The 23,046-nt window shown below is 43.4% G+C and overlaps 2 protein-coding genes and 1 pseudogene across 2 annotated transcripts; 2 read left to right on the top strand and 1 right to left on the bottom strand.

The window, feature by feature from the left end:
• The first annotated feature begins 1,856 nt into the window (after window positions 1–1,856).
• LOC129839149 (keratin, type I cytoskeletal 13-like) lies at window positions 1,857–5,615 on the top strand. The gene is made up of 7 exons (XM_055906431.1): window positions 1,857–2,513; window positions 3,066–3,148; window positions 3,453–3,609; window positions 3,826–3,987; window positions 4,120–4,245; window positions 4,568–4,788; window positions 5,021–5,615. The coding sequence occupies exons 1-7, from the start codon at window positions 1,971–1,973 to the stop codon at window positions 5,163–5,165; spliced, it is 1,437 nt and encodes a 478-aa protein (XP_055762406.1). The 5' UTR covers window positions 1,857–1,970; the 3' UTR covers window positions 5,166–5,615.
• A 4,151-nt stretch (window positions 5,616–9,766) lies between these two features.
• LOC129839601 (keratin, type I cytoskeletal 13-like) lies at window positions 9,767–12,861 on the top strand (annotated as a pseudogene).
• Window positions 12,862–13,909: 1,048 nt separating this feature from the next.
• krt98 (keratin 98) lies at window positions 13,910–18,788 on the bottom strand. Its single transcript, XM_055906434.1, has 7 exons — window positions 18,131–18,788; window positions 17,473–17,555; window positions 16,779–16,935; window positions 15,690–15,851; window positions 15,250–15,375; window positions 14,310–14,541; window positions 13,910–14,031 (listed from the first exon to the last, which is right to left on the bottom strand). The coding sequence occupies exons 1-7, from the start codon at window positions 18,533–18,535 to the stop codon at window positions 13,955–13,957; spliced, it is 1,242 nt and encodes a 413-aa protein (XP_055762409.1). The 5' UTR covers window positions 18,536–18,788; the 3' UTR covers window positions 13,910–13,954.
• Window positions 18,789–23,046: the final 4,258 nt, after the last annotated feature.

A 23,046-nucleotide genomic window follows, 5' to 3' on the forward strand; every position in this document is an offset into this window, starting at 1 on the left:
TCCTTCATCACCTATCCACACCAAAACAATACATCTCTAAGTCAACCTGATTGGTGGATATAATACCTGTGGTAATAGTGCACACCCTACTGCAAGTCAACCTGATTGGTGGACATAATACCTGTGGTAATAGTGCACACCCTACTGCAAGTCAACCTGCGGAAGGGAGACCGATCCCAAAAAAGTTAATGTAATCATATTTCATTTCAGCTATTATTTAAATTTAACCCAGGATAAAAATTGATAATACATATAGGCGTAGGGTTTCAAGCTTTTAATTTCTGTTTGTGGACAACTTAATAATGAATATGTTGGATTCACATCTCCGTCTCAACCAAAATATTAAGACTAAGCCAATTGGAACAGCTCTCCTTCAAATGTTGATATTTGGTTGCACTGACCAAGCATAATTCAGTATCACTTTTTGCAAATGTCAGGGCCAAATTTCTGGTCCTAGTCCTTCCCTGCTTGCACAATGTACTTTTAATGAAATCTCAACTGCAATTCAGCTCATTTGGTTGTACTATTCATTAGATGAAGCACAATGATAACACATTCCGTTGTACAGATCAACAAAATATCTGTCATTGTTTTCTCATTTGAACTTTGTACTAAATGGTTGAAAGTGCAGTTATAACGCATTTATGTGACAACCAAATTCCATTGGAATTCCATTGGAATTTGGTTGTGTTTTTGGATGGTTGAAAGCATAGTGATAACACATTGGGAATTCAACAAACTTTTGGCTGTCTTTTTGAATGGGTGAATGTAGGTTCAATTCTCATTGATCAACATCTCAACCAAATATCCCCCAATTGTCCATGTTGAAATGACGTCGTGTGCCCAGTGTGATGTCACTGCAACATACATGTTAATAATATGTCAGCTATGGTGACAATTTACCTACAAAGGTTAAATGTTACTTTTCTGTTACATATTCCACCAATGCCACTATAATCCACTTTACCTGCAGGAAAAGCAGGTAAAATCTGCAGGAAAAGCTCTGGTTATATGGAAATATACAAACAAGCGACAGCTTGTTCTAGCACGCTGCAGATGCCAAGTTCCCTGCCAAGGTGTTAAGGGAAAAGAACAGTACTTTAATCCCATCTGAGGTTACTTTTCCTGGGGTACGATGCCCGGAGTAATGACTCATCCCATGGGGGCAAGAAAGTGGTACTTTTGTCTACAGATTCCTACAATAGATTGAACATGCATAAAGTTGAGTGAAAGTTAACACAATGGTACCTGAGTCTGTGCATAAAATCATAAATACTATGATGGAACAATGGACTTGGACAGGAAATGGTCTTGCAAAATATCAGTGTGTGAGACAAAGACAGGTCTGTTCGGGGAGAAGGTTGTCTGGGTGTCAAGTGAAAGATCATATTGTACCGTGAAGTTTCGTTGCAACTTGTTGTCTTAGTGACATAACAGGTTCAGGTAAATAGCCATTCTGTGTGTCATGGCAAAGCTCACCTGTCAAAGTTAAACTGTGTGTGTTGACTGACTGACTGACCTACCTGGGGAGAATAGAAGCAGGTTTGTCTATGCTTTCAACCAGACGCTATTACCAGAGAGGAAATCCATCTGTTTATGGATGTGTGCAGTTTTATATGTTTGTGCAGGCAGACACCATATATAGAGTGAGATGGGGGAGGGTGGAGTTGCACGACAATGGTATATTTTCAATATTCACACAAAGTACATATCCTCTTCCATCTCCTTCTGCATGATAGCATCTGCCCGCAGGGTGTCAAAGTGGGTGGAGCAGCCCTGCCCTACATGACGTAATACCTCCCTGTATAACACCCTTCTCTATTACTCCCTTCTGCCTCCCAACCGTTGTCCTCCTCCCAACCTCCCTCCCACCTTAAGCCCTGTGCAGCATAAAAGGGAACAGTGGCTGGGCCGTGCACCACATTCTCTCTCCTCTTCATCCCAGGCAGGCAGACTCCCTCTCAGCAGCCATGTCCTTCTCCAGATCTAGCATGTCCTACAGCAGCAGCGGTGGTGGAGGTGGCACCATGTCCATGAGGTCTGGAGGTGGAGGTGGAATGGGTATGGGCTCCTCACGCTTCTCCTCGATGGGTGGTGGTGGTGGTGGAGGAGGCCGCGTCACTGCCATGAGGGCTGGTAGTGTGTATGGAGGTGCAGGAGGCTCTGGGGTACGCATCTCTAGCTCCTCGTTTGGTTCCGGCGGCGGAGGTGGTGGTGGCGGTTATGGTTTCGGAATGGGAGGGGGTGGCGGCGGAGGTGGTGGTTATGGTTTCGGAATGGGAGGGGGTGGTGGTGGCGGCGGTGGAGCCGACCTCCATGTGTCAGCCAACGAGAAGGCCACAATGCAGAACCTGAACGACCGCCTGTCCAACTACTTGGAGAAGGTGCGCTCTCTGGAGGCGGCCAACGCTGAGCTGGAGCTGAAGATCCGTCAGTTCATGGAGAGTAAGTCGTCTCCCAGCGCTCGCGACTACTCTCGCTTCCACGCTACTATCGCCGACCTGCAGGACAAGGTACGTGACATGTGTCCTAGATGGCAAAAGCACTAAATAATGACACCTCAGCATGTCAAAACATGGTAATGTCTGCAGAGTGACAATGTTATGCTTTGTTAGAGAGTACAGATACACGGTACACATGTCATCAGCTTGTTTTCCAACAAGTTACTAAGAGTGATATGAATATGATTTGCTAAATGCTAAATGATACACATTTGTTATAATTGATTCAACCAAGATATTTCACCAAAGATTGATGCAAAGACAGTACGCATATTTGCAGCTGAAGTTTTGAAAATAAAGCAGATCATTGAAATCAATTCTTCCTGTCTGTTAAGAGCCCCCAGGCGATTGCTAAAGGTGCAATTTGTTTCTTTGTGTCATGCTTTACAATGATCATAATGACAATAAATTTCCTTTAATGCTTCTATGAGCTATCATTTACAGTGCAGCTGAAACTCAGATCTCAATTATTACTGTGTGGTATCACAGTTTGTGCCTACTGCGTTAGTATGAAATTCCATGCATGCCCCACCCTGAAATGTTTTGCCATCCTCCACCTCTCAGATCCAGGCTGCCACTTGCTTGAATGGAGGCATCTATCTGAACATCGACAACGCAAAGCTCGCTGCAGATGACTTCAGAACCAAGTAAGCATATCGAACACCATCCACAGATACAGAACACTGTTGGTGCATTCCATATACCAAATGGAGTAACCCAAATCTGTAAAAACCCTCATACTGCTTATTACAGAATTCTGTGTTGAAACTACAAAAAAGAAAATCAAACGACACCATAACCACACCCTCCCAACAGACATATCAGAAACCTGGTGTTACTTTCTGTTATTTCCCAAAACCTAATGGAATACTAGAATCTATAACCCCCTGTTATTCCCACAGAGGAACACATTCCGGCAGTTCTTTGACCTAAGCAATCTCTATCTCTCAGGTATGAGAACGAGCTGGCCATGCGTCAGTCGGTGGAGGCGGACATTGCCGGGCTGAAGAGGATGCTGGACGAGATGACCATGGCCAGATCTGACCTGGAGATGCAGATCGAGGGGCTGAAGGAGGAGCTCATCTATCTCAAGAAGAACCATGAGGAGGTGGGTGTGGGCTGGAACATATCCATACAGTCCCTTAAAGTATTACATCTATTGACCATGTCAACCTGCTATGGGTCTTCACTAGAACACCACTGCTGGCTTTCAAGCACATCTGTATCAAGCAATGGTTTTCAAATGTATAATGAAGACAGAGGGCAGGTCAAGTTGTTACCATCAGCAGAGGTTAGTCACTCACCTCTATGTGTTTCTCCCTAGGAGCTGCTGGCCATGAGGGCGCAGATGACTGGACAGATCAACGTGGAGGTGGACGCAGCACCACAGGAGGACCTGTCCAGAGTCATGGCTGAGATCCGTGAGCAGTACGAGTCCGTTAGTGCCAAGAACCAGCGCGACCTGGAGTCCTGGTTCCAGACCAAGGTAGGACCCCTAGAACCTCTAAACTATGTTCATGGTGTAGATGTTGCTTTACTTCTAGTTGGTAACGTTGTCACATTCTATCATGAGCTGTATGTTGGTTTGTTCATGTGATGATTGACCATTGTTTTACAGACGGAGACGTTGAACAAGGAGGTGGCATCCAGCACAGAGGTTCTCCAGACATCAAAGTCAGAGATCTCAGAGATCCGTCGCACACTGCAGGGCCTGGAAATCGAACTCCAGTCACAGCTCAGCATGGTGAGCCATGATTTCAAACATCTGACCAATGACCAAAGTTTAGGGGACATTACTTACACAATTTTCTACAACTTTCTTCAATAATCAACAATTGACTCTCATCATTCTCTACCATCCCTCAAGTATCTCACTTTCACCTGGACTCTAACACTATCCCTCAAGTTTTTATAGCCAGGCACCACTCCATTACTATAGCTAACCTCTACCTGCCTGCACATTCAATTACTAGAGCTAACTTTTTCAGTATGACTGTAAACATTCCAAATTCCAAACCTACTCCCACAGTTTTTGACAAACCATCTCTATCTCTCCCGGCAAATAGAAAGGCTCCCTAGAAAACACGCTGGCGGAGACGGAGGGCCGTTACTCCATGCAGCTGGGACGCCTCCAGAACCAAGTGACCAGTCTGGAGGAGCAGCTAGTGTCTCTCCGCAGCGACATGGAACGCCAGGGCCAGGAGTACAAGATGCTGCTGGACATCAAGACACGCCTGGAGATGGAGATCGCTGAGTACAGGAGGCTGCTGGACGGAGAGGCTAGCGGGTAAGGCAGGATGGGAAGTGGGGTGACAAGGGTCCTTGAAACAAGTGAAAATGAATTCATGTTTCCTTCAACATTTGACTTTATTAAAAAATGTTCTTTTGAAGTTGACCTTAATATGAGACATTGTTACTTTTGACATGAATCTACTGGTATTTGACCTTTAATAGATACTTATTATGATCATAGATCATAGATGCTAACTATGCTAACCATGGGTTTCCCTTCCTAACAGCCTCGGCCTCAGCTCCTCGAAATCTGTCCACAGCTCCTCCAGCTCCCACATCAGCTCCTCCACCAAAGGCAAGGTGGTGATCATCACAGAGGAAATAGTGGACGGCAAGGTTGTTTCCTCAAGTGGAACCAAACACACCACATAAGGTCCCCCACACACAGCGAGCACTGCAGCAAGCGACAGGTTAACCCCATAGAAATGACTAGAATGGGTATAGGAAAGGAGAGGCCAGCACATGGAATATTACTGCTCCCCAGTGCTTTATTCATGCAACCTAAAATCAACGTTTCAACTTATACAAAGTTCTCATCAGTTGAAAAATTCCTGTCTTCGTTATCTGTGTAATTTGTTTAGACAAGCTCTGGTTAACTCTAGTTTAAGATGTGCATACCATCCTCCTGTTCTTTCTAGAATGGCTAAATCCCCTCAGACATTCATCATGGATCGGTGACTTGAATGGGGATTTATTTTCTGGTAATTCTATTTCTATGGTTAACACCTCCAGAACAACACATTCTACTACATCTGGGTGGAACACCAACAACAGACACCATTGTGAATGTAATAAAGATGCTCTGACTTGCTGACACCATCATTCTGTCTTCTGTGTCTTTCAACTTGATTTATCTGATCTGGCGTGCTCCCATACATCTGACTATCATATAGGTTGTTGTCTTTTGCACATGAGGCCAATTCTATGGTCTTGAGAAAGTATATGTGTCATTATGATCTTGAATAGTGTAATTTATGACATTCACTTGTACTGAGTTTAATACTAGGCAAAACAAATTGAAATATTGATAGTAGAAAAATGTCAGCAAAATTATATATTTCTATCTCTATTCAGAGTTTTATACTGTGTGTGTTTGTGGAGTCAACTGTAGGGCTGTACACCATGTTACGTGGAAATATTTAGATTTGAAAACAATACACATTAAATTAGATGCCAAAATGTATCTGCTATGACATCCGTACTCACGTATTCATATAGTCTGTCTATGATAAAGCATGAATATCTCTGAAACAAGTGAAACCATACTGTCCATTCTCATTCAACCACATAATCTTTATTGATGGTTCTGTTGACAAATTATTACTTGATCTCATCCACATCCACATCGTGGGTCTGGGTGTTCTCCATCATACCAACCATGTAGGTGTAATAGTGTCTGTGTGTAACTGGTGTAGAGGAGGCAGGCGCAGGACAGCAGATGTGAGTAATAAACGTAATTTACTCAAATATTCACAAATACAACGCAAATATGCGAGCCCACAATAACGGACCCTATTACAAAACAAACAATCACTCCCAAACAACCATGGGGGAACAGAGGGTTAAATAATGAACGAGTACTTGGGGGAATGAAACCAGGTGTGTAAGACAAGGACAAAACAAATGAAAAATGAAAAGTGGATTGGCGATGGCTAGAAGGCCGGTGACGTCGACCGCCGAACGCCGCCCGAACAAGGAGAGGGACCGACTTCGGCGGAAGTCGTGACAGTAGGTCTATGGAGGTAGCTGAGGTGCATGAGCCTCCTATTTTTTATACTGAAGTCAATGTAGCCAGAGGAGGACGGAAAATAGCTGTCCTCCAGCTACACCAGGGTGCTACACTAGAGTGTCCTGTTGAGACTACTGTAGATCTTCATTGCGAAAGTGTGTTTTAGGTCATCAGGTATTTGGTGATGTGAGTATATGTAGTATAGTTGTATTTAAAAAGCATATTTTTTAAATTTAGAATTATTTATTATTTTTCTGAAAATCAATGAGTATCTTCTCTGAGGAGCCTCCACTGTTACACAACATCAGTAGGCATTGGAGTTAGAGGATGGTCAGTTCGCGTTGACAGATATGACTGTGGGAGACTTAGAAGAATTGGGAAACTCATACAAGGCCCGAAAAGTAGAGTGCTCTACTCACAGTGGTGCACATCCATAAATCAAGATGCAGACCACATATACACTACATTGCCAAAAGTATGTGGACACTTGCTCGTCAAACACCTAATTCCAAAATCATGCGCATTAATATGGAGTTGGTCCCCCCTTTGCTACTATAACAGCCTACAATCTTCTGGGAAGGCTTTCCACTAGATGTAGGAACATTGCTGCGGGTACTTGGTTCTATTCAGCCTCAAGAGCATTAGTGAGGTCGGGCACTGATATTTGGTGATTAGGCCTGGCTCGCAGTTGGTGTTCCATTTCATCCCAAAGTTGTTGATAGAATGTCATAGTATGCTGTAGCGTTAAGATTTCTCCTCACTGGAACTAACGGGCCTATCCGGAACCATGAAAACCAGCCTCAGACCATTATTCCTCCTCCACCAAGCTTTACAGTTGGCACTATGCATTCGGGCCAGTAGCATTTTTCTGGCATCTGCCAAACCCAGATTCATCCCAGTGTTGGTGAAGCGCGATTCTTCACTCCAGAGAACACGTTTCCACTGCTTCAGAGTCCAATGGATCGAACTTTACACCACTCTATCAGAAACTTGGCATTGCTCATGGTGGTCGTAGGCTTTTGTCCGGCTGCTCAGCCATGGAAACATATTTCATAAAGCTCCCGGCTAACAGTTTATGTGCTGACCTTGCTTCCAGAGGCAGTTTGGAACTCGGTAGTGAGTGTTGCAACCGAGGAGAGACAATTTTTATGCGCTTCAGCACTTGGCGGTGAGCTTGTGTGGCCTACCACTTTGTGGCTGAGCCGTTGTTGCTCCTAGATGTTTCCACTTCATAATAACAGCACTTACAGTTGTCTGGAGCAGCACCAGCAGTGCATACATTTGACGAACTGATTTGCTGGAAAGGTGGCATCCTATGGCGGTGCCCCGTTGAAAGTCACTGAGCTCTTCAGTAAGGCCAATCTACTGCAATGTTTGTTTATGGAGATTGCACAGCTGTGTGCTTGATTTTATACATGTGTCAGCAACGGGTGTGGCTGAAATAGCCAAATCCACTAATTTGAAGGAGTGTCCACATACTTTTGGCCATGTAGTGTATGATAGATGATATAGTGATTCATGCATTCAGATGAACTTATTATATCTAATTTGATTGCATTGGCCTGGCACCTTGTTTGTGTGAACACGCCAATGCAAACTCACTGACTGACTGCACCCTTCTGATTTAGCATTTCTCAGAAAAGCCCATAATTTCACAAATGTAATAAGACACGTGATAGCACTTGGGATTTGAATCCATTTCAACTAGTATGTGGTCTAGAAATTACTGCTTAGGATGTCTTCTTTTAGACATATTTGTTCATGCGAAGGGGGTCTGTTTGTTCCTACGTTGGGGGCATTTTGTGTCTAGAAGAACCAGTTATAGAATGCCAATGGACAGGGGTTGAGTTCTGGGTGAATCTAGTGACTGTCAGTGGCTCTATGTGCTGTTGTGCTTGGCTCGGCTCTCTGTGACTGGGTTTTATTCAGCCACAAACAACCAGGAAATATGTTAGGAATAATTAAAGGATGAGGCTAAGGTGAGGAGGTATATTTTAGTTTTTACAAACTTTAGACAAGTCTTAGGGCAACATTTATCTATTGTTTTTGGACTGAGGCTGGAGCACTCAGAAATACTCAAAGCCACTTGGAAAGTCATTCTGTCATGTCTTTGGCATTAAAATATGTGTAATTCTCGCTCCTTTCATATTTATTTTGATCCTGACAAATTCCCCAGTTCCTGCCGGTGACAAGCATACCCATAACATGATGCTGACATCCTAATGCTTGAAAATAGTTTCCCCTGTGTTGTGTTGTGTTTTCAGAATCAAAATAGACAATGGTAAAATGTTAGAGGAAAATGGTAAACTCTGGAGCGTGACATAAAAAGTCAGCAAGAAATGCTGTGGTTATATGGGAATATGCAGATGCCAAGTTCCCTGCCAAGGTGTTAAGGGAAAAGAACAGTACTTTAATCCCATCTGGGGTGAGTTCTTCTTGGGTACGATGACCCGAGTAATGAAAAAAGTGGTAAATAAAGTGGTAAAAGTAATGAAAAACTACTTTTGTCGATCCTGCAGACTCCTACAGTAGATGGAACACGCATAAAGTTGAGTGAAACTTAGGAAAATGGAACCTGAGTCTATGCATAAAATCTGAAAATATATCAAGGAACAATCGACTGTTGTGTTAAAGGAAAAAGACAGGTCTGTTCGGGGAGAATGTTGTTTGGGTGTCAAGCGAAAGATCATATTGTACCGGGAAATTTCTTTGCAACTTGTTGTCTTGGTAACATAACAGGTACAGGTAAATAGCCATTCAGTGTTTAAAAAAATATGCTCAGAAAACATGGCAAAGCTCACCTGTCACAGCATATCAAAGTTATACAGTGTGTGTTGACTGATTAAATGACTAATAGAAGCAGGCTTGTCTATGCTTTAAGCCAGATGCTTTTAAAGGAGAAGAATTCCATCTCTTTATGGGAGTGTGCACTTCTATATGTTTGTGTGAGTGCCTGCAAGCACCCTGTCGGCTGACACCACCTATAGAGTGAGATGGGGAGAGTGGAGTTGCACAACAATAGTATATTTTCAAAATTTGCATAACCACACATACAGTACATATCTTTCTTTCCTCTTCCGTCTTCTGCATCCTAACGTGTCAAAGTGGGGGAGGAGCCTTGCGCTACATGACGTAATACCTCCCTCTATTCCTCCCTTCCCTATTCCTCCCTTCTTCATCTCCCACCCATGTCCTCCTCCCAACCTCCCTCCCACCTTAAGCCCTGTGCAGCATAAAAGGGAACAGTGGCTGGGCCATGCACCACATTCTCTCTCCTCTTCATCCCAGGCAGGCAGACTCCCTCTCAGCAGCCATGTCCTTCTCCAGATCTAGCATGTCCTACAGCAGCAGCGGTGGTGGAGGTGGCACCATGTCCATGAGGTCTGGAGGTGGAGGTGGAATGGGTATGGGCTCCTCCCGCTTCTCCTCGATGGGTGGTGGTGGTGGTGGAGGAGGCCGTGTCACTGCCATGAGGGCCGGCAGTGTGTATGGAGGTGCAGGAGGTTCTGGGGTCTCTAGCTCCTCGTTTGGTTCCGGCGGCGGAGGTGGTGGTGGAGGTTATGGTTTCGGAATGGGAGGGGTGGTGGTGGAGGTTATGGTTTCGGAATGGGAGGGGGTGGTGGCGGAGGTGGCGGTTATGGTTTCGGAATGGGAGGGGGTGGTGGTGGCGGCGGTGGAGCTGACCTCCATGTGTCGGCCAACGAGAAGGCCACAATGCAGAACCTGAACGACCGCCTGTCCAACTACTTGGAGAAGGTCCGCAAGCTAGAGGCGGCCAACAGCGAGCTGGAGCTGAAGATCCGTCAGTTCATGGAGAGCAAGACGTCTCCTAGCGCTCGCGACTACTCTGCCTTCTACGCTACTATTGCCGACCTGCAGGACAAGGTACGTGACATGTGTCCTTGATAGCAAGAGCTCTCAATAATGACATCATGTCAAAACATGGTAATGTCTGCAGAGTGACAATGTTATGCTTCTTTAGAGAGTACATGTACATGGTGTACACATGTCAGTTACTGAGAGTTATACATGACTATTGGAAAATGCAAAATTATATGCATTTGTTATAATTGATTCAACCAAGATATTTCACCAAAGATAGATGCAAAGACATTTTTGCATATTTGCAGCTGAAGCATCGAAAATATAGCAGATAATTGAAGCCAATCCTTCCTGTCTCGTAAGAGCCCCTAGGCGATTGCGAAAGGTGCAATTTGTTTCTTTGTGTCATGCTTTACAATGTTCACAAAGACAACAGGTTCCCTGTAATGCTTCTATGAGCTATCATATACAGTGCTGCTGAAACTCAGATCTCAATGATTACAATGTGGTATCACAGTTTGTGCGTACTGCATTTGTGTGAAATTCCATGCATGCCCCATCCTGAATTCTTTTTCCATCCTCCACCTCTCAGATCCAGGCTGCTACTCGCGTAAACAGAGGTATCTATCTGAACATCGTCAACGCAAAACTCGCTGCAGACGACTTCAGAACCAAGTAAGTATATCCAACACCATCCACAGATACAGAACACTGCTGGTGCATTCCATTAACCAAATGGAATAACCCAAATCTGTAAAAACCCTCATAATGTTTTTATTTCATTTTGCATAGAATCTATTAAAAAGGAAATCAAACGACACCCTAACCACACCCTCCCAACAGACATATCAGTGTGGATGACGGATCACCACCTCAAGCTGAACCTCGGCAAGACGGAGCTGCTCTTCCTCCCGGGGAAGGACTGCCCGTTCCATGATCTCGCCATCACGGTTGACAACTCCATTGTGTCCTCCTCCCAGAGCGCTAAGAACCTTGGCGTGATCCTGGACAACACCCTGTCGTTCTCAACTAACATCAAGGCGGTGGCCCGTTCCTGTAGGTTCATGCTCTACAACATCCGCAGAGTACGACCCTGCCTCACACAGGAAGCGGCGCAGGTCCTAATCCAGGCACTTGTCATCTCCCGTCTGGATTACTGCAACTCGCTGTTGGCTGGGCTCCCTGCCTGTGCCATCAAACCCCTACAACTCATCCAGAACGCCGCAGCCCGTCTGGTGTTCAACCTTCCCAAGTTCTCTCACGTCACCCCGCTCCACCGCTCTCTCCACTGGCTTCCAGTTGAAGCTCGCATCCGCTACAAGACCATGGTGCTTGCCTACGGAGCTGTGAGGGGAACGGCACCTCAGTACCTTCAGGCTCTGATCAGGCCCTACACCCAAACAAGGGCACTGCGTTCATCCACCTCTGGCCTGCTCGCCTCCCTACCACTGAGGAAGTACAGTTCCCGCTCAGCCCAGTCAAAACTGTTCGCTGCTCTGGCACCCCAATGGTGGAACAAACTCCCTCACGACGCCAGGACAGCGGAGTCAATCACCACCTTCCGGAGACACCTGAAACCCCACCTCTTCAAGGAATACCTAGGATAAAGCAATCCTTCTGCCCCCCCCCCCCTTAAAAGATTTAGATGCACTATTGTAAAGTGGCTGTTCCACTGGATGTCATAAGGTGAATGCACCAATTTGTAAGTCGCTCTGGATAAGAGCGTCTGCTAAATGACTTAAATGTAAATGTAAATGTACTTTCTGTTATTTTCCCAGAACTTAATGGTATGCTAGAATCTACCCTTCCTATTCTCACAGAGGAACACATTCAGGCAGTTCTTTGACCGAAGCAATCTCTATCTCTCAGGTATGAGAACGAGCTGGCCATGCGTCAGTCGGTGGAGGCGGACATCGCTGGGATGAAGAGGATGCTGGACGAGATGACCATGGCCAGATCTGACCTGGAGATGCAGATCTAGGGGCTGAAGGAGGAGCTCATCTATCTCAAGAAGAACCATGAGGAGGTGGGTGTGGGCTGGAACAAATTCATACAGTCCCTGAAAGTATTACATCTATTGACCATGTCAACCTGCTATGGGTCTTCACTAGAACACCACTGCTGGCTTTCAAGCACATCTGTATCAAGCAATTGTGTTCAAATGTATAATGAGGACAGAGGGCAGGTCAATTGTTACCATCAGCAGAGGTTAGTCACTCACCACTATGTGTTTCTCCCTAGGAGCTGCTGGCCATGAGGGCGCAGATGACTGGACAGATCAACGTGGAGGTGGACGCAGCACCACAGGAGGACCTGTCCAGAGTCATGGCTGAGATCCGTGAGCAGTACGAGTCCGTTAGTGCCAAGAACCAGCGCTACCTGGAGGCCTGGTTCCAGACCAAGGTAGAACCTCTAGAACCTCTAAACTATGTTCATGGTGTAGATGTTCCTTTACTTCTAGTTGGTAACGTTGTCACATTCTATCATGAGTTGGTTTGTTCCTGTGAGGATCGGTGACTTATAGTGGTGTAATGTTCTTAAGTAAAAGTACTTTAAAGTACTACTTAAGTAGTTTGGGGGTATCTGTGCTTTACTGTTTATATTTTTGACAACTTTTACTACATTCCTAAATAAAATAATGTACTCCATACACTTTATCTGACACCCAAAAGTACTTGTTACATTTTGAATGGTTAGCAGGACAGGAAATTGGTCCAATTCATTCACTTATCAAGAGAACATTCCTGGTAATTCCCTACTGCCTCTGATCTGGCGGACTCACTAAACACACATGCTTCGTTTGTAAATGTATGCCCCTGGAAAAAAAAAATGTGTTTAATTCTTTGCAATATTGAATTGCGGATAGAAGAAGTCTGATTGCTAGTGTCACACACCGGCTTGTAGCCCATAACAAAGAGGGTGACAACGTGGAGATAGGTAATATATATACTTTTGTTATTCCCTAAAGTAAACTATATACAATTATCAATGGTGTTTGTCGTCAGTAGTGTAAGTGAGCGGTTGCATGCATAGTTGGTGATAATGAGGGGTGTTGAGAGGTGCCAAAACAAAGAAACCACAAAATTCCAGAACCAAAAATAATAGTGTGTCTACGTGGAGAGAGTTCCCTCAATGAATGTGGAAAAGGTGCATATATCTACGGGACACACCCGATCCCAGGTGCGTCCCACATCGCTGACAACCCTCCCGGCTCCGCCCCCCGACATCCCACCAAGGAAAACAAAAGCAAAGAGAAAGAATTTGGCAGAGAGAGTGGGAGGGTCGTCACACTAGTTGTCAGCAGAATTACACAATTCTAATTCATTAATCAAACTCTCAGTTTTTCAAGTATTAGATTCGGAGTTATATACTGTATGGAGACTGTTTCTGAGATCAACTGTAGAGCTGTACACCATGTTTTGGTTGAAAGATGTAAAATTGAAAACAATTCATTTGAAATGAGAACACAAAATGTATCTGCTATGACATCCATACTCACAGATTCATATAGTCAGTCTATGATAAAGCATGAATATCTCTGAAACAAGTTAAACCACACAGTCCATTCTCATTCAACCACATAATCTTTATTGATGGTTCTGTTAATAACTTATTTAAAAGACTCAGTGGTTTCCATCACCTTTCCATCCACAGTGGTCTGGGTCACGGTGATCGTCTTAGTAACCACTGGGGAGTCAAAAATGGACAAGGAGTAAATCTCTTTGCAATACTCATACTGAGCACTTTAAAGCATCATTTTAGAATCATTTTTGTTTCTTCATATCTTCTTCATTAGTCCACGTTTGATACAGTTCAAAATAATTGTCAACTTTCAACTGTTGAAGATACAGTATATTATTGCTTTCAGCTTAAAATCAAGCAAGACCAAGTATCATCAGTCTCATGATGATGCGTTTGGCAAGAAGTTTACAAAGGCCTATTGCCAGCTGTATACAATGGCTCACAATGGGTGGAGCTGTCGTCCTCTCCATCCAGCAGCCTCCTGTACTCTGCAATCTCCAGCTCCAGCCGGGCCTTGAGGTCCAGCAACATGTCGTACTCCTGCTTGTTGTGGGCGATATTGGCGTGGAGCTGGGAGAGCTGGAGCTCCAGGCTAGTCACCTTGCTCTGGAGCCCTGCCAGCTGAGCAGAGTAGCGCTTCTGGGTGTCTGTCAGGGTGCCCTCTAGGGAGGATTTCTATCAGAGGAGGAGGGAGTGGGTGAAGGGTGAAGGGTGAAGTAGCACCTAGACGCTGATCTTGGGTTAGTTTTGCATTTCTCCCCACTAATGGTTAAGTTTAGGATTGGGGGAAGGGAAGCTGATCCTAGATCTTTACCTAGGCAAAACTTCCCCCTGGAGCGAACTAGTGGGTATACTGGTGCCTTGTCCAATGATATACTGCCACTGTATGTGACACTGTTGCACAAGTTTTTCTTCTGTTCAAGGGGGATAGAGTGGGTGCCCTCTCTATTGCACTACACATATGGATAATATTATATTATTGTATAACTCTGTTGCACAAAAGTGTGTGAGAGGTTGTGAATCTGGTGCTCCAATAAACTACACACTCATAAAAATGTTTGGTCAAGTCCAGACATGAGGTGGGCATGTTGCCAAGTTCAAAATGTCAGTAAGGTATTTATGGGTGTCAGAACAATGACATGCAGAGACCTGGCTATAATCCATGCCTGAGTTTTCACTTCCAATTCCATTATGTCTTGTGTCTTGTGTGTGTGTGTGTGTGTGTGTGTGTGTGTGTGTGTGTGTGTGTGTGTGTGTGTGTGTGTGTGTGTGTGTGTGTGTGTGTGTGTGTGTGTGTGTGTGTGTGTGTGTGTGTGTGTGTGTGTGTGTGTGTGTGTGTGTGTGTGTGTGTGTGTGTGTGTGTGTGTGTGTGTGGTCTTGTACCATGCTCAGATGGGACTGCAGTTCAATCTGAAGCCTCTGGAGAGTTTTCTTGGACTCCTTCGACTCTGTGAGGCAGCTCACCAGTTGCTCATTGTTTGTCACGACTTCAATCTCCACTGTGGCCAGCTATACAGGTAAAAAAAACAGTAGTCAACACAGTTTACCTCAGAGCCTACTCATTCAGTCTCTAAATTGATTTCCGTGCTTCAATAGATCATTGACTTCATCCTATACACGATAATATATACTCTTCATGCTTTAAACATGTTTTTTAATTAACACTTCAAATGTAACACTTAATTTTAATGATTTATTTTTTATTTTTTTTACATTGTCTTAAGCTGAATTGCATAATTCTTATGAGGGGAAAAGAAACTTTGGAGAGTAACTCTTTTGGATAAATGACTACATACAGTAAGTATCTTGGTCATTCAGCTCACCTTGCCCTGGTACCAGGCTTCCAGCTCTTTGCGGTTCTTGACGGCCACAGACTCGTAGTGCTTCCTAATCTCGGTCATCGCTGCGTTCAGGTCCTGGGATGGGGCAGCATCCACCGATACATTCACCTGGCTGCCCACGTGGGACTTCACCAGGGCAATCTCCTATAGGTCAAAGGTCAGAGGGCGTAACCTCAGTTAGTAACCATAACAACCAACAGTAGCTCGACTGCGATTAAACAGGTCTCAACGCTTTGGATATATCTGAGTATTTGATATTACAGTGCAGCACCACACTTGTGATTACATGTTTTTCAACCAGAGGATTTTAAACCTGAGGGACTAAGTTATTGTCAACTAATCTAATGTCTCCTACTGGTCAATATACTACCCATTATGCACCATACATGAACTGTAATGTGTGTGTTTATGGATGTAAGAGTCCCACAAAGGGTAATAGTGAGTTAATGGAAGAAATAAAGAATACTAGGAAGTGTGAGGAGGGGGAGAGGAACTGTGCTGTAAAAAAAACACCCATCCATCTGTGTATGGGAAATCCTGGTGTGATATCAGCAGAGGTTAGGTAGATGTCATATTTGTGTACTTAACATTAACCGCTCCAATAACACCCCATACAAAACCGGGCTAAGTACTCCTTAGTGGCCAATGATATCCTTCCGCCTAGCAACTGTCGTGGATGCCTACTGAAGTGAGTTTTCTGCTGCTGCAAGTGGAATGAATTACATGTAGGGTCCAATGTATATCGTCACTGAACACTAAGCAAATAATCAATATATTTTTCTAGTACTGTTTGCACTATTAGGTCAGTACTAACAAGTAAACATATGCATGTCATTCCTATTCAGATTCAGTAGCACAAACATATCTGTTGTACTGTAGGTGTGGCTGTGAGGAGGGAGGTGAAAACGTGTAGGCGTTGGTGGACATCAAAGATATGAAGGTATGGCATTTTGTTAGATTTGTGTTGCTAACGCTTTGTGGTTTTGAATGGGTGTACAGTGAAGAACAGCTCCCCTGTGCTATACAGTGTGGTTGTACTGTAAATAACTGTTGCCCGGAACAATCTGTTACCTCCTGGTGGTTCCTCTTGAGCATGATGAGCTCGTCCTTCAGACCCTCGTAATGCATCTCCAGGTCAGAGCGGCCCAGGTTCATGTCACCCAGGACCCTCCTCAGACCACTGATGTCTGCCTCCACTGCCATCCTCATGGCCTGCTCGTTCTCATACCTGAGCAGGGCAAAGGTCAAAGGTCATGCGAAGGTCACACAGGCTACCAATATGTTTTCAGATTGTAGTCTTTTGCTTTGTCTATGGAGTAGGGATAGCTAGACACTGGCCGTGTCTGAATACCCACACTAGCGTACTAAATAGTGTGCGAAAAAGAACGTTTTACAGTGTGTGAAATGTGAAAATAGTAATCGAAATGCATCATCTAATGTGCGAATGCATCGACTCCCACCACTCGTTCATTTTGGTACAGCGTGTCAATTAATCTGTTGTCAAACACATGAGTCGGAAAAGACACACGAATTCTACTAGATCAAACACCAAAATTAGTATGCAGTTTAAGTATGTAATACGCTAGTATGGGTATTCGGACACGGCCATTGATCAGTTTTGCCTTTTCCTCACTAATAGTTATGGATAGGATTTAGCTTGGGTAGGCGGATTCTACTCAGAGTGTGTTGTGTAGAGCCTTGAGTGACAGACAAATGTTTTATATGAATAGTGTGTCATGATTCATCGTAGTTAGTAGCCCCTTACTTCATCTTGAAGTCCTCAGCAGCAAGCTTGGCATTGTCAATGTCCAGCAAAGTCTTCGCATTGGACCTGGATGCCAAATGGATCTGTGTAACAGAAATCACATTGGCGCTGTGTTAATTGTCACTCACATCATTATACACACATTCTCAAGTGACTGACCTGCAGCAGGAATGCCATAAATTAGACTTGGTCTGTGTCCCAATTGGCACCCTATTCCCTATATAATGCACTACTTTTGACCAGGACCCATAGGGCTCTGGTCAAAAGTAGTGCACATTTTAGGTAATAGCATGCCATTTGGGACTCCATTTGGTATGTAGCTATAGAAAGATAAGATGAAATATGAATATGGACGCTTGAAGTTGTAGTTAATGACATTCTTTTAGTACGTAACCTGCATTGGCCTTCAAGGAACAGAACAAAAAATGTTCTCTGACAGAATTCCTTTTGGCTGAAACACCCCCATCCCATCTCACACACATTTCCCTCCTCACCCCCATAGATAGGAACAGCTGCAACAACTAACTGCCTGTACACAGAGTAGCCAGCAAATAAATCAACAGTGATGATGGAGTTAGTGCTTTTGGGAATAAGTTAACATTGTCAGGTGTCAAACACCCCTAATTCTAACACACACCCTTCCCCCAATCCCTCTCACCTTGTCCTTCAGGCCAGCGATGGTGGCAAAGTAGGCGCTGTGGTCATGGCAGATAACCGTGCGTGACGCATACCATTCCTTAATTTTCTTCTCCAGCTCGACGTTCTCCTTCTCCAGACATCTCACCTTCTCCAGGTAGGAGGCCAGGCGGTCGTTCAGGTTCTGCATGGTGGACTTCTTGTTGGCTGACACGTGGAGGTCCAGGCCGTCAGCCAGGTCTAAGCCAGCCCTGGAGGAAGATGTGCCACAGAATCCCCCAGCTTGGCAGGTGGAGATGCGGGAACCGTGGCCACTGGCACCCCCATACACGCTGAGGGCCCTGGAAGAGGTGTAGGATCTGGAGGTGAACGACATAGTGGTGGATGGTGGATGGTGGATGGAGGATTCTGGCTGGCACAGGTACATTAGCAGATGCTGGCTGGATCAGACTTGGACAAAGGATCTGCAGTGACAAGCATCACTCTGGTGGCATGGTTATATACCTGAGGAAAAGGGGCTTGGCCAGGAGTTTGTTGATGACAGTGGACATCCCAAGAATGTGAAGAACCTGCTCATTCTCTCCCACCTCCTTCCATTACACTTTCTTCAGGGTGGTGTGGGTCAGCCCCATTTTCTGGTGGAACTCGCACTTCAACTTTTTCTTGTTCCTTAACGAGCATTCCTGGAAAAGCTCTTGTTAGGCTCAGTTACCTGGAGTCCCTCTGCGTTTCACAATGGAGTTAAGGGAGGGGTTGGGGGGGAAGTACTGAGTACAGTCTAACAGGTGACACTTTTACTCATGCCCACTAACACACTTATCAATAATTAAAGTTGGCCAGTAAAATGACTTAGGCTAATGGTAAAAGCTAAAGCTTGATATTGTGCGTGGTGTTGTTTGACATTCTTACCAGAAAATCTAAATCAGTGAGAAAAGTTCATGCTGTGGTATTAATGTGTATGTGTAGCAGGAGAAACAGAGGTGTTTCAAAGTATATTATCATCAATTATTTCATAGAAAAAATACACTTTTATACTGATAACATATTGCGTGTGTACATTGCAATGGTCAAGGGGACGTATTGAAGTCAGTGGAGGTTGATGAGGGGAGGACGGCTCATAATAAGGGCTGGTATGGATTGAATGGAATGGTATCAAACACATGGAAACCATGTGTAAAAGGAATGTATTTGATACTATTTCACTGAGTCTACTCCAGCCAATACCACAAATCTGTCCTCCCCAATTAAGGTGACACTAGCCTCCTGTGATTGAAGTTGCAATCACAGATTTACAATTCCAAAATGATTTTAGTAGGTGAAAAACAATGCAATTGGATGTATAGTATATTAACAATTGGATATGTTCTCTGTTCATGGTAACAAATGATGTCTGTGTGAAATGATGTAAATGTAGGGAACACTCAAATTGTACACTAGATGAATTTTAATCTTTAAGTCTACTGTAAATGATACACATTGAAATAAGACACAAGACACATGAATGTTTTTTTTTGCATTGACAATGAATTCAACTGTTGACATTTTGGTGCACATTTGTCTGTCCAACTAACCTGATACTCAGTCAACCAACCACTTCACAGGTCCCTATTTTGCATCTATTTCATGTTCCTTTAAAAAAAAATTTTTTTTGAAACAAAGCATATCATTATTTGTAAGACTATCTGGAGGATTTACGTTTCAGTAGACAATGTGGGTGGAGGGAGTTCACCAGCATGGCTGCCAACCTCTCAGAAAGATAAGATTTAAAGGGGATGTTTATACATCCAGTTGGATGGGTTTTCTTTCTGAGACATTCTGTTCTTTAAAACGACCCAAAAGGGTTGATTGTAGGATACAGCTTGTGATCAACATAGGTTTGAGTCAATATTGTAATGAAACGAGAGGGAGAAGCATGGAGGCCAGGGTTATTACAATATAGAGAACAAACATTCAGTTATTGTACATACTGTACGGTTCATGTTCCTTAAAATGCAGTTAGTAACATGCATTCATTTGGAGTTAATCCAGTTTCTGACGCAGGGTTTGCTAGTGTTTTACTCTGTTATTGATATTGAAACTGTCACCAGACTGTCACCAGACTGCAACATTTGCCCATTATTCTTTAAAAAAAATGTCAAGCTCTGTCACTATGTGGGTGATTCAAAATGTTGTTCAAAATGTTTTTTTAAACCAATAAAGTAATTAGTGACACATGCCACATTTTGAACCACCTACTCCAGGTGCATCTCATCATGTCAACCTCAAAACAGTAGAAATAGAGCACATGTATAGATAACCATCTCCTTGTATAAAGGAACTGCAGGTTGCAGAATAAGGTCCCCCATCCAATCACTTTAGATCTACTCTACTCTGTCGTCAACATTGCAGATAAGAAGAAGGATGGAGACAGAAACAATACACATTGATAGGCCGTTGATGGTTGGACTACAAGAGAATGTAGTTCTGCAAGCTCTCTTTTCTCTTTACTCAACAAGACGTGTTCCACTAAGTGATTGGAAGAAGCTATTAGTGCAGATGAAAAGGATTTGTGAGAATGCACGTCTTGCCCTGGATTCTTCTACTGCTTCTACTGGCATTCATGCATTAAAAACATTAAAAATACAGAACATTTTGATTTGTCAATGGACTACCGGTATGTTAATAATTGCGTTCTAGATGCATGTCATGGATGGTTAGCAGAAAGGTATAAGTAAGTGAAATGCATTTAAACATTTCTATAAAATCGGGGGAGGGCCCCCAGACCCCCCACCAGATTTAATACCCCCCAATATCTAACACAGAGTAGTGAGTGGATAACAAAAGGCTGTGATTATGAAGTTGATAAATGTTACCAAATGTGATGTGAAAGTTAGAGCTAAGGGGTAGCTTAGTGATTCCAAAGCCGTTTGGTGCATTTACCTGCCAAAGAAAGGCAGCTTGCAGACAAAAAGTTGATATGATTTGATTAATGTGTTCTACATCAAAGCATCATTGTGTTACTAGTCCTTTTGATCTATTGCCAGCAGCTCTGATCTGTTCAATCCATCACACAGGAAATCTATGTGCACCTGTTTCCAGCTTGCCAAGATAAGGGAATGTAGTTTGGGCTGAGACATTAATAAGGGCTGTAGACTTGAAACGTATCAAACATTTTTATGTAAGTTAAATTATATTGTGATTTGTGTTATTGTCCAAACCCAAATTCTTACATGTATACAGTATGTTCTGTGACATACATGTATACAGTATGTTCTGTGACATACATGTATACAGTATATTTTGTGACATACAGTGGGGCAAAAAAGTATTTAGTCAGCCACCAATTGTGCAAGTTCTCCCACATAAAAAGATGAGAGAGGCCTGTAATTTTCATCATAGGTACACTTCAACTATGACAGACAAAATGAGAAGAAAAAAAATCCAGAAAATCACATTGTAGGATTTTTAATGAATTTATTTGCAAATTATGGTGGAAAATAAGTATTTGGTCACCTACAAACAAGCAAGATTTCTGGCTCTCACAGACCTGTAACTTCTTCTTTAAGAGGCTCTCGTCCTGACCATAGTGACCATAGTGCTTATGTGTTTTGCTTGTTTCAGTGTTGGTCAGGACGTGAGCTAGGTGGGCATTCTATGTTGTGTGTCCAGTTTGTCTGTTTCTGTGTTCAGCCTAATATGGTTCTCAATCAGAGGCAGCTGTCAATCGTTGTCCCTGATTGAGAATCATATATAGGTGGCTTGTTTTGTGTTGGGATTTTGTGGGTGGTGGTTTCCTGTGTCAGTGTTTGTGCCACACGGGACTGTGACGGTTAGGTTTGTTTGTTATTTTGTATTGTGTATAGTTTCGTGTATATTAAATCATGGAAACTTACCACGCTGCACATTGGTCCTCCGATCCTTCTCGCCTCTCCTCGTCCGAGGAGGAGGAAGAGCTAGACTGCCGTTACAGATCTGGTAAAAGATCATACAAAGAAAAAAACATGCGTTTCTTTGGACCATCATTTTTAAAATGCAAGAAAAAGTCCATAATGTATTATTCCAGCCCAGGCGCAATTTAGATTTTAGCCACTAGATGGCAGCAGTGTATGTGAAAAGTTTTAGACTGGTCGAATGAACCGTTGCATTTCTGTTCAAACTTTTGTGTCAAGACTGCCCAAATGTGCCTAATTGGTTTATTAATAACTTTTCAAATTCAAAACTGTGCACTCTCCTCAAACAATAGCATGGTATTTCACTGTAATAGCTACTGTAAATTGGACAGTGCAGTTAGATTAATTAACAAGAATTGAAGCTTTCTGCCAATATCAGATATGTCTATGTCCTGGGAAGTGTTCTTGTTACTTACAGCCTCATGCTAATCGCATTAGCCTACGTCAACTCAACCGATCCTGTAGAGGTTTTTAACCAGAAAAAAAACTGTCTTGCAGGTGGTGCTTTTTTTTAATGAATCACAAAACAACCTGTTTGTAATGATATAATGATGTAATGATGTAATTGCGTCATGTAATTATCAGGAAGCCTAATTAGTCTTTTATTCAACCACCACTTTAATTTAGATGTAAAACGTATTGCCTTAAGTACTATTACAATATCCTATTTCTAAACAGGTTGAACTATACTTAAGCAATAAGGCCAGAGGGGATTTGGTATATGGCCAATATGCCTCGGCTAAGGGCTGTTCTTATGCGTGACGCAAACTGGAATGCCTGGATACAGCCCTTAGCCGTGGTACAGTATGCTGGTCATATACCACCAGTGCCGATTTCAGTATGTCAATCTTGGTGGGGCAAACTCAAAACAAATGTTTTAGATGCATGACAGGCAAAGCCACTACACAACAGACACAACACTAAACAATACATGGATTGCACTATAATGATGCCCACAAACCTACATAAAGCTGTCCCAACAGCCGAGCTTTCTTTTCAGCACCATAGA

Source organism: Salvelinus fontinalis, chromosome 40, assembly GCF_029448725.1.
Source record: "Salvelinus fontinalis isolate EN_2023a chromosome 40, ASM2944872v1, whole genome shotgun sequence".
NCBI lineage: Eukaryota > Metazoa > Chordata > Actinopteri > Salmoniformes > Salmonidae > Salvelinus > Salvelinus fontinalis.